General features: G+C 51.7%; 1 protein-coding gene across 2 annotated transcripts; it reads right to left on the reverse strand.

Moving 5' to 3' along the window:
• Positions 1 to 450: 450 nt before the first annotated feature.
• Positions 451 to 10440, reverse strand: Sp7 (Sp7 transcription factor). Of its 2 annotated transcripts, XM_048802817.1 has the most exons (3): positions 10172 to 10440; positions 9659 to 9686; positions 451 to 3460 (listed from the first exon to the last, which is right to left on the reverse strand). In XM_048802817.1, the coding sequence occupies exons 2-3, from the start codon at positions 9677 to 9679 to the stop codon at positions 2195 to 2197; spliced, it is 1287 nt and encodes a 428-aa protein (XP_048658774.1). In that variant the 5' UTR covers positions 9680 to 9686; positions 10172 to 10440; the 3' UTR covers positions 451 to 2194. The 2 variants fall into 2 exon arrangements, with proteins under 2 accessions (XP_048658774.1, XP_015349024.2); XM_015493538.2 differs by lacking the exon at positions 10172 to 10440 and having other exon boundaries at positions 9659 to 9763.
• Between the last annotated feature and the right edge of the window lie 785 nt (positions 10441 to 11225).

Genomic DNA, 11225 nt, shown 5'->3' on the forward strand with positions numbered 1-11225 from the left:
GACCGGGCAGGGTGGTCAGTCCGTCGTAGGGCGAGGGCGGGAGACAGGCCCAGGCCTCGAGGAGCGCCCAGTGGGGACGCTCTGGGGGGCGGGGGCCGCACAAAGCCCTATTGTGGCTTGGGGATGGCCGCCACAGAGTGGCTTTTGTTCCTCCGCTAACTCCGTGGCGGGCACGACTGATTGCAGGCTCGGGGCAGGGGGCGGGTTACGTGCCAGGCGGGGTCCGCCCGCCGGGAGCCGCAGCTTGGCGAGGCTGGGGCCGTGCGCTAGTCCGCTTTGCGACTGGGGTGCTCAGACCGGGTCACTGCTCTGGCCAAAGTCGGAGGTGTAGTGTGAGAATACTACTAGAATAGGGCCCTGGAAGATAACACCTCTACCTTCCCCACTCTGCGGACAGTACTGGACTGTTAAAAACAACCCCGCTTGGAGTGCGTGGCCGACAGAGTGTGTTACCTCGAGCATAAAATGCAAACGAGCATAACTGAATATCGCACATAGAGTCCCTGGCTTTGCTAAGGAAAAGCTGTGGCCCACCCTTCACCCTTCTCTTCCCTTTTTCTCACCAGGACACGATTTCAAATTGAAATTTTATTAAATTAAAAAAAAAAAAAAAAAAAAAAGGACTCCACAAGGGGATGATTCTTTGCCTTCCACAATGTTACCCTCTCCCCAAGTTCCAGCAGCTTTACCCTTTAACCTGGGGACTTGTGGGAGCAGGGCACAGAAAAGGAGGATCCAGAGTCTCAGAAAAGGTATTCAAAGGCACTAAGCGGCTTTAAAAGTCACTGGAGGTGGAGTTGGAAGTCCCAGGTTGGGGCTTGCAAATGCACCCCCAAATCAGTTTGGGGACATCTTTCCTCCTAAGCTCTATAAATTCTTTCTCATGGTTTCTAGGCACCAGGCCTAGCACAGTGCCTTGCACAGGATAGGCACTCAATAAATACTTGATTTATTTTAATCTGATCCCAGAGAAAGACTTCCCCCTCCATTGTTCAGGAGGAGCATCTCCAAATCAATGTCCTCCTGTTAGGTGGGCTTCCCCAAAGAGCACGTTTTAGATGGCAGCTGTAAGCTCTCCCTAACCATGACAACAGGGAATTAGCCTGATGAGATCATGGTGTCTGAGAGAAGGGGCAGTGGAAGAACCTGCTCTGGGGTCAAGGGAGCTGGGATACATTCCAGTCCTTCTCCCCTCCATAGGACTTGAGGTTTCACAGCTTCTGACTGGGGCTGGGGATACTAGGGATCTCCTAATCGAGAGATACTCACATCAACTCTTTTAACAGAGATATAGCTAACCAACCCAATTTGTTAAAAACTCCATTGAAAGAGAAACCCCACTGAGACCCTGATGATAGAAATTCTATTAACAAGACCTCCACTACCATTTGTCTATACAGCAATACATTTGGCTAGAATTTCCTTAGCAGAAATGGATCCCCTTCCCTCCCCAGCTCATTCTACTGGACCCGTCATCATAACTTAGATAAATAGAATTATTATTACTAGTATTCATTACTCGGGGTGCATGGAGTTAAATATATAGGCCTGAGGGCAGCCTCCCTGACCCAGGGGTTACCCCATCTTTGGGATCAGATCCCCACTGGTTTGCCCCCCTCTTGGCACCCTGCTCCCAGCCAGGTCAATAACCCCAAGCCTCCTATAACTGGGATCTATAAGGAAGAAGCCACCAGGGGGCAATAAATTATCATCATCATCAACATCATCATCTTGTTTGTGAAAAGGAAAAAAGCTCTGCAGAATGGAAAGCCGTGGAGTAAGTTGGGAACACAAGCCTGGAAGCTGAGTGATAGCAGTAAATAAGCTTGTGAAGCAGAAAGGAATTAGTAAGAGGGAGAAATAGTGTTGGGAAACTAAATGGAAAGAAAGTGAGTTGGCATGACAAAAGCCAAGGAGAGAAAAACTGTGAACAAGGGGTGAAGGAAAACCTAGGAACCAAGAGCTCAGGAATCGGGCACAAAGTGAGGGCCTGAGATGAGAGTTTGGCCGAAAGCCAGGCTCATGGCAAAAGGAGGAGGTGAGCTGAGCAGGCGTGCAAGGAGATAACCAGGTCCAGAATGGCCAAGGTAGAGCCTCAAAAGACAACATGCATGGAAAAGAGTGAGGGACAATAGTCCACAGAGCCAAGAGAGGCTGGCAAGGCGGCCCTGGCACTGGAGACCCTCCACCCAGCTCAGATCTCCAGCAGGTTGCTCTGCTCCGGGCTGCCTCCAGGGGCTTTCTCTGGGGGTGCTGGTGAGGCCGAAGGTCGGGGTGTCTGATTGGTCTCCTCTTCTCCCACGCCACGGCCCTCCCCTAGCTCCTTGGGGCCACTAGCAGGGGGTCCCGGGCCTGGCTCGCCATGGGTGCGCTGGTGTTTGCTCAGGTGGTCACTTCTGGTAAAGCGCTTAGAGCAGAGCAGGCAGGTGAACTTCTTCTCCCTGGTGTGAGTACGAACGTGGCGCTCCAGCTCATCGGAACGGGTGAACCTCTTGCCACAGAAAAGCCAGTTGCAGACAAAAGGCCTCTCTCCTGTGTGCCAGCGTAAGTGCGCCTTCAGGTGTGAGGCCTTGCCATACACTTTGCCACAGCCAGGGATGTGGCAGCTGTGAATGGGCTTCTTCCGCAGCCCAGCTGCTGCTGCCCCTAGCCGCTCTAGCTCCTGGCAGTTGGGGCAGTCACAGGAGGAGCGCCCTGCCCCACTGCCCCCATATCCACCGCTGGCCCCAGTGCCTGCACCCCGAGGTGGTTTGGCTCCACCACTCCCTTCCAGCTGCCCACTATTGCCAACAGCCTTGGGCTTATAGACATCTTGGGGCAGGACGTGCTGGGGCCCTGGTTGCAGGAGGTGGGGTGCTGGGTAGGGGGCTGGATTAAGGGGGTTAAAGTCAGATGGGTAGGTAGGTAGCTGGGGGTTCAGTGGAGGCTGAGCAGGGCCTGTGGGCAGCGTCCCTTGCAGCCCATCACCCTGGCCCTGCCCACCACCTAGCCAGTTGCCCCCAGGGTGCATGTCCCACCAAGGAGCAGGAGTGTTGCCTGGGCCTGGAGAGATGCCTGCATGGATGCCCGCCTTGTACCAAGAGCCGTATGGGTGTGCCATGTCCAGAGAGGTGTAGACACTGGGCAGGCAGTCAGAAGAGCTGTGTCCCTTGGGCATTAGTAGCCCAGGGTCCTGGGTGCCTGTGGGCCCAGGGAATGAATGAGAAAAAGGTGGGTAGTCATTGGCATAGCCAGAGGTGGGTGCTGGAGGACTGCCTGCAGGTGAGAGGAGCCCGTTGGTGCTTGAAAAGGGGGCTGGGTAGGCATCCCCCATGGTTTTGGGAGCTGAAAGATCAGAGTATGGTTTCTTTGTGCCTGCTTTGCCCAGTGTTGTTGAGTCCCGCAGAGGGCTGGAGCCACCAAATTTGCTGCATGCAGCTGTCAACATGGCCAAGGGACTGGAGCCATAGTGAGCATCCTCCTGTGGAAAGAAGGAAGCACTGCTTAGGGGAAGAGGAGAAGGCAGAAGAAAGGGCAAAACTCTAGGACTGAGACCTAGAGACATGAAGAATGGAGCAGAGGGGTCAGGGAAGAGTTGGAAAGGATAGGGGATTAGAGGGAAGAGAGGTGCGCTAGTGAGGCTTGGCATCCAGGCAGAACTAAATTAGAGTCATGAGGGCTGGGGTTGTGGCTCAGTAGTAGAGCGCTTGCCTAGCATGGGTGAGTCACTGGGTTCGATCCTCAGCACCACATAAAATAAATAAATAAAATAAAGGTATTGTGTCCACTTGGGGGGGCTGGGGATGTGGCTCAAGCGGTAGTGTGCTTTCCTGGCATGCGCGGGGAGCTGAGTTCGATCCTCAGCACCAAATAAAAATAAAATAAAGATGTTGTGTCCATCGAAAACTAAAAAATAAATATTAAAAAATTCTCTCTCGGGCTGAGGATGTGGCTCAAGTGGTAGCACGCTCGCCTGGCATGCGTGGGGCGCTGGGTTCGATCCTCAGCACCATATACAAATAAAAAATAAGGATGTTGTGTCCACTGAAAACTGAAAAATAAATATTTTTTAAAAATTCTCTCTCAAAAAAAAAAAAAAATGGGGGCTGGGGATGTGGCTCAGTGGTTGAGTGCCCCGGAGATCAGTCCCTGATGCTGCCCCCACCAAAAAAAAAGAAAGGAAAATGGAGGCCCAAGACTTCAGCCAAAGAGGCAGGAAGCAGAGACCATGTGGAGTTGTTAGGGATATGTAAAGGCCTTCGAGGAACAGGAGACTCTAAATGACTGAGAAGAGCTGGGATAGAAGCAGCAGCTAATACTGGGCATGGTGGCACATGCCTGTAATCCCAGCCACTTATGAGGCTGAGGCAGGAGGATAGTAAGTTCAAGGCCAACCTCAGCAACTTATGAGAATCTGTCTCAAAATAAAAAATAAAAAGAGCTGAGAATGTAGTTCATTGGCAAAGTATCCCTGTATTCAATCACCAATACCAAAAAGAAGAGGAAGAGGAGGAGGAAGAGGCAACAGCTTAGTGAGGTGAAAATTATGATCTCAATGCTGGGAAGCAGGTTTATAACAGAAAGAAATTACAGTCAGGGACTCAGAAAAAAAGATGCAACTCAAACAGCAGCATGGAGCCAAGCACAGTGTCCAACACCTGTAGTGCCAGCTACTTGTAAGGCTGAGACAGGAGTATCCCTTGAGCCCATGAGTTCAAGACCTGCTTGATTTAGGACAACATAACGAGACCTTGTCTCAAAAAAAAAAAATTTTTAAAAGGTAGAAAAAGAAGTATTAGGAAATCATATCTGCCCCCCATTCTAGATTTTGCTGGCTTCACCCTTTATTCCACTTGCTGCCTCTGCTTCATCTCCTCACTTAGGCAGTGACCTGGTCTCCCTGAGGTCCCAAGTCCGCATGTCCCTAGTAAGGAATCTCTTGGCAGGCACTCTGGGACTGGGAGACAAGAGGAAGCAACAGCAGAGACACTGGGACATTGAGAGGCAATAGGGCTGCCGCCAAGCCAGGACTGTGGCTGAGGCAAGAATGTCTTTCATGCAAGCAGTGGGCACCTCCTGCTTCATGGTACCAGCTGGTGGGTGGAAGAGCCCAAAGTCTTCAGACCCCTCCAAGGCAGGGAATTGGAGTAGCTAAGATACTGACTCACAGCCATATCCCTCCATGCCTCAATATTCCCCAACATGTAGCCTATGTCACTAGTTTCTCTTCACCTTTCCAGTGTAGTGAGTGAAGGAAGACATGCATGTTGTACTTGAGAGGATCTTTTGGAAATGCAGAGGTATCTCCTTAATGCCCATCAGGCTACTGCTATCAAGTCATACCACACTTAAGACCACCTCCCTCAGGAGCTCATGGTAACCCTCCCTAGGTCAGACTTAGGACCTCCCAGGAGGAGATGCCCTCCAGTATCCCTGGCTAACATACACATGTTTCTATTACTAAGAATTTGACAAAAAAAAAAAAAGCATTCAAAAGCTGATCCTGTAGAGTTCCCTGCTTGAGTTTCTCAAAAGCCAATTGCCTGGTGTCTTTCTAGTAGAGTTAAGAACCCCAAAGGGACTGCATATATAGCTCAGTGGTAGAATGCTTGCCTAGCACACACAGGGGTCCTGGGTTCAATCCCAAGTACTGTTTAAAAAAAAGAGAGAGAGAGGGCTGGGATTGTGGCTCGTGGTAGAGTGATCACCTAGCATGTGTGAGGCCCTGAGTTCGATCCTCAGCACCACATAAAAATAAATAAAATAACGATATTTAAAAAAAAGAAAGGAAAAAAAAAAAAGAATCCAGGGGTTTTAGAGCTGTCTAGCAGCTCCAAGCATGTGGTAAGTGTGTGTGATACCGAAACTAGAGATAGGTCTGGGATCTCAGGGTTGCAATGAATGGAGTGGACACTCACTACTGCTGTATTATTCCCCAAGTACAAACCAGCTGTTCCCCCTGTCTAACCAATTGGCTCCTTGGGATCCCAAATTTGAGCCACTAGTAGGTTTGTTTACTAGTCAGAGGCTTCCCTGGAGCCTCTGATACCCCAGAAGGTTAGTTAAGGCAGGATCTGACTCCTGCCCCACTGGCAGGACAGGTGGGAACATGGAGTTAGAAGGACACCTAGACACCAGGGTGCAAAGGACCCCTACAAAGAATAAGGAAGTGCCATAAAAGCCTCAGAGGACAGGGACAAGAGGTGAGAACTGGAATTAAGAGGCAGAAATGGGCAGGACCTGAAAAAGCAGAAAGGTGAAAAGACAAAAAGGAGGGAGAGAGAGGAAAGCAGAATAAACAAAGAAGGAGAGGTGGTGGAAATGAGCCTTGGCTAGAAAAGCTAAGGAAAACAGAGGCAAAGACAGAGGGGGAGAAGAGAGGCTGGGAGTGGGGGGCGAGGCAGCGTACTTCCTACCTAAGAGAAAACCACCGTGGTGCTGGGCCCCAGAAAACCCCCAGACCAGGCCACTCCTCCCTCCTTCTCCCCCTTGACCGCCCCCTCCCCCTCTGCCCAGCCCGGCTCCGATGGTTTCCCTGTGGTCGGTTTATTTTTAAAAACGCCGACGCCGTCCCCCGCCCGGCCCTCACACTGTGGCCACAGGGGCCTCAGCCAAGCCCAGGGACCCCACCCAGTTGTGGGGAGGGAAGGAGGGGTGAAAGGAGGCAGCCGGCCTCAAGCCAATAGGAGACCCCAGCCCTGGGTTGCTGAGGCCCTGGGGCCCCTGCAGTCAGGGAAGGAGAGGCAGGGCACCAGAGCCACCAGACTCTCCTGGGGGACCAAAAGCAGTGCATGCGGCTGAGTTTCACCATAGTCTCAGTTTCCTTTTCTGGCTGATTGCTCTCTCCTGAAAACTAGAGGAGAGGGTCCCGCTTTAGGGGTCTGAATATGTGCCCCATACCCCATCAAATGTCTTGCATTCCAGGACCCAAGATTCCCACCCTACATTTATTTGTCTTCTGCCCACAGCCTTGAACCCAGCATCCAAAAAAAAAAAAAGAAGAAGAAGAAGAAAAAGAAGAAGAAAGAAAGAGCGACACCCGCACCCCACCCCACCCCCCAAAAAACACGTTTAAAGTACTGAAGGGGAGTCCTTGGAGAAAGAACAAGATAGAAGCTGTCCCAACTCTCTCACCCAGACATGGAGTGGGGCAAGAGGACCCCCTTCTTCCAAGGAGCTTACAGTGTAATGCCCAGCCCCACCACCCAATGGAAAAGTCTACTATAGGGCTGGGGCTGTAGCTCAGTGGCAGAGCACTTGCCTTGCATGTGTGAGGCACTGGGTTCCATCCTTAGCACCGCATAAAAATGAAACAAATAAAATAAAGGCATTCTGTCCATCTACTACTACAAAAAAAAATTTTTTTTTTAAAGAAAAGTCTACTATACATCTGACAGCTGACTGGCCTTAGGTTCTGACCACCCAATGTCCCCATTCCTAGTTTTTAACTTTCTAGTCTTCTTCCAAGTTTCTTAGTTCTCCTGGCTTCCCAATTCTTTTCCTCTTTCTTTCTATCTTTTCCTTTTCCTTTTCTTTCTTTCTTTTTTTTTCTTTTTTCTTTTTGGAAGAAGGTGATAGTGTATGTAGGGTGCTGATGATCAAACTCAGGGCCTCACATGTTAGGCAAATGCTCTACCTCCGAGCTCTATCTCTAGTCCATTGCCCAATTTTCCATTCCTACCTCCCCCCTCCCACATATCTCTCTCTCCCAGATTCCCCTGCTTTTTACTGTATCCAGGTGAGCCTCCCATCACACAGCAGCTGCTTCCCTCTCTGCACCCCAGGTTCTTCCCACTGCCAGGCAGAAAGATTCCCAAAGAGATAGGGAAGAATTTGAAGGCCCAGGTAACCAAAGACCAGGTGAAAGAGATGGAGGGACTGGAGAGCCTTTGTGCTGAGGGCATCTTCAACTCACAGGGAGTGATGGGACTTGAAAACCTAACTTCCACAACAGACTCCTCCTCTTTCCACATGCACCCCCAATCCTGTCTATCCAGCAAGCCTCTGGGCTGCCCTTCCCCCAGGCACCACTGCCACGCTGGCAACACTGGCATGATGCCTATGCCCACTGACACTACCCCTGCCCTGACTGGACCCAGGATTTTCATGTACATTCTTCCAGCTTCAAGGCTAATGTTGCAATGATGGCTCAATAAAAAGTCTACTGGGGAGATGGTAAGAGGACAGCTGTCCCCATTGCCTGAGGGTAAAGAATAGCACTTGGGGACCCCTCATTGGATACAGAATAGTAAGAAGCATGGTGTCTGCCTCATTGGCATGCATGCCATTCCCTCAAACTCAGCCACAAACTCACTATCTCACAGTCTTACACAGATACCATTCCTCACTTGAACTATCACCACCCAGATGCCCAGTCTCTCTCTCTCTCTCTCTCTCTCTCACACACACACACACACACACACACACACCACACCTGTAGTCTCACAATTCAGCTGTGTAAAGTCACACTTGACTGTACTCTAACACTTCCATGCAGCCAATAGACACAAGTGTCAAAGAACTGCTGTTCCATCTCACACACACCTCTTCTTCAGGTTGAATGAGTTGACTTCCTGTTTGGCCCATCACCCTGGGATTTGTTAGGGCACCAGAAACAAAGATTGGAGTTTCTGAATGCCAGAAGAATAGGGGAGATTTAAGGCTACTGAAAAGAATTGACTCTCAAGGAGGGCTCTTTAACCCCAAATTCCTTCAGAGGGACCCAGAAAGCAGGACAGAGATGGTGACAGAGAAACAGAGTCAGAGAGCCAGAAGCTGGGAGAACTCAGGTCCTGAGCAGTTGTGAGTCCTCCAATTCTGTGCTTTAGGTTCCCCAGAAGCCCTGGGAGAGTCAGTGATTTCTCAAGACCCAAACCTCCATGGTACCCTAGTTCCATCCATCCCCAGTGCCAGAGGCAAGGGATACTGGGGTCCCAGCCTAGAGGGGAAGTGGCCCAGTCCGCCCTGGAGCCTCCCACTCCCAAAATAGAGCTGAGTTTGTCTTTGGCTGAAAGCTAAATATTTGTGAGCTGGGCAGGCGGCCTCAGACCCTGTCCCTCCTCCTTGGTTCCCTCTCAGGCCTGGGCTCAGTTCCCCTGGTCAGTCCCCCCCACACACACACCCGCCCTTGCAGGGCTGCCCTCCTCCTCTCCTTTCAGCCTACCTCCTCTCCACACACCGGCTCACAGGCCCAGCCCCTCCCCCACACAGACCAAACAAGATCCTACTTAGGCCAGGAATCCTAGGGCACCAGAGTCCCCAAAGAACTATAGCCAATGGCTACTCCATGCCCACTCAGCCAGTCCTCTCTGCCTTCCCTTTCTCCCATCTGCTGGTATCCGTTTGTATCTGTTTCCACCCCTCTCTTCTTCCTCCTTTTCTCATTGCTTTTCCACTCCTCAGTTAGTGGCTTAGTTGACCTTAGGGGTCCATGCCTTCCCACCCAATGTTCTCTCACCCTCCTCTGACTGTCCTTTGACTCCTGACCCTATACTTCCCTGCCTTTTCTCCTGCCCCCTGCTGGCCCCTCCATGGAGCCCACTCCTCTCTTCTCAACAGAAGGACCCTGGAAGTGACAAGCACCACAGCTACTGTCTATGTGAGTTGAGGGGGTGGGGTGGGCAGGGATTAGGACTTTAGGGTTGTGGCTGGTTTCCTAGGGGGAGGAGGGGGCAGTTACCTCAAGCAGGGAGGACGCCATCCTGAGGCTGGGGAACGGGTCCCAAGGAGCCAGGCAGATGGAGAGAGCCGAGCCGGAGAGAGGGAGAGGGGAGAGGGAGGGAGAATGGGAGAATGGGAGAGAAGAGATCTAAAGTTAGAAGGGACTGGGGGGTGGGGGGTGGGGGGGCTGCTCTCTGTCTGTAGGGATCCACCCTCTAATTACAGCTTTCCCAGCGGAGAAGGCTCCGGATCCAATGAGGAGGGCGAGAGAGGGAGGCAGAGGGTCCAAATTTCCTGCTCCATTTGCTGAGCTCCCCAAAGAAGGGATCTGGGAGGGAGAAGAGAAAAGGGGCATCCAGGGAAGGGGTGGGAAGGAGGAAGGGGGAACAGGAGCATGGACAAGTTGTCAGGGCTTCTTTGGGGGTGCCCTAGGGAAAGGTTAAAGGGATGGTGGACCCAGGTGTCCTATACACCCCCGACAACCCCATAGGCTTCTGTGGGCAGCCCTCCCAGAGCTCTTAGCATCTTGTACCTGGGGGAACCTGAGGCTGGCTGTCCCAAGTCTCTCCTCGCTGGAGGTCTGGCAGGGAGAGTGCAGGCAACGGGTGGCCTGAGGGTGCTGGGAGGGATCCGCTCCTCTCCCAGGCCAGCTCCACTCCTTTTCCCACTGGGCTCTGATCTTACAATCCTACTCTGACTCCAGAGTCCTTGCTGCTGCTCGGCGGCGACGCGGCTTCTGCTGCTGCTGCTGCTACTGCTGCCGCCCGCCGCTGCTGAGGGAAGGAACAGGAGGGAAAAGGAACAAACCCCAAACCACTAATTAGAGATCCAAGGGGGGGGGATGGGGGACTGGGGACGACACTCTCAGAGAGACTGGAACACACTGACATACACACTCATGGACAAACACGGGGATGATGCATGCACACCACATGTATACACGCGGCACTACCCACACAGGTACTGCCACTGTCATGAATGAACACAGAAAAACTCACATACAAATGAACATGGGGACACGCTGGGGGCACATACCCCCCCCACACTTGAGCTCACCACAAAGATGCTTACCTCCCCATTCACCCACATAGAACTCAGAAGAGCTGTGTGTGTGTGTGTGTGTGTGTGTGTGTTGTGTGGGCCAGGAGGGAAGGTGTGCCCAGGGGTGGAGGCTTCTGCTGCCCAAACTTTTAGGGTCACTGAAGTAGGTTTAAGAGCCAGACCTGGAAGAAGGGGTGTAGAGTAGGAAAGGGCTGGGCACAGGCTTAAGGATCCCTTAGTCTTCCTCTTTCCAGTGCCTCAGTTTCACTGCTAGGAAGTGATATTTAGGCTCACCTTGCTTTTTATGGCAGAACCTTGGAATCTGGCTCTAAAAAAAACTTAAGGCAGGCAGGAATGAGGATTAGGGCAGAGCTCTTTGGGTCAACTCATACATGCCTATGCTTAGCCCCTTTGGGTTACCCCCCTACAAAAAAAAAAAAAAGTGCCCTAGCCTCTCTTATTCCTTAACAGTTACCCAGTTGCCATTCTTGAGTGGGGTAGTTCTTTTCATAAGTGATCATACTTCCCAGGTTCCACTGCTCATT

This window comes from Marmota marmota, unplaced genomic scaffold (assembly GCF_001458135.2).
Source record: "Marmota marmota marmota unplaced genomic scaffold, marMar, whole genome shotgun sequence".
NCBI lineage: Eukaryota > Metazoa > Chordata > Mammalia > Rodentia > Sciuridae > Marmota > Marmota marmota.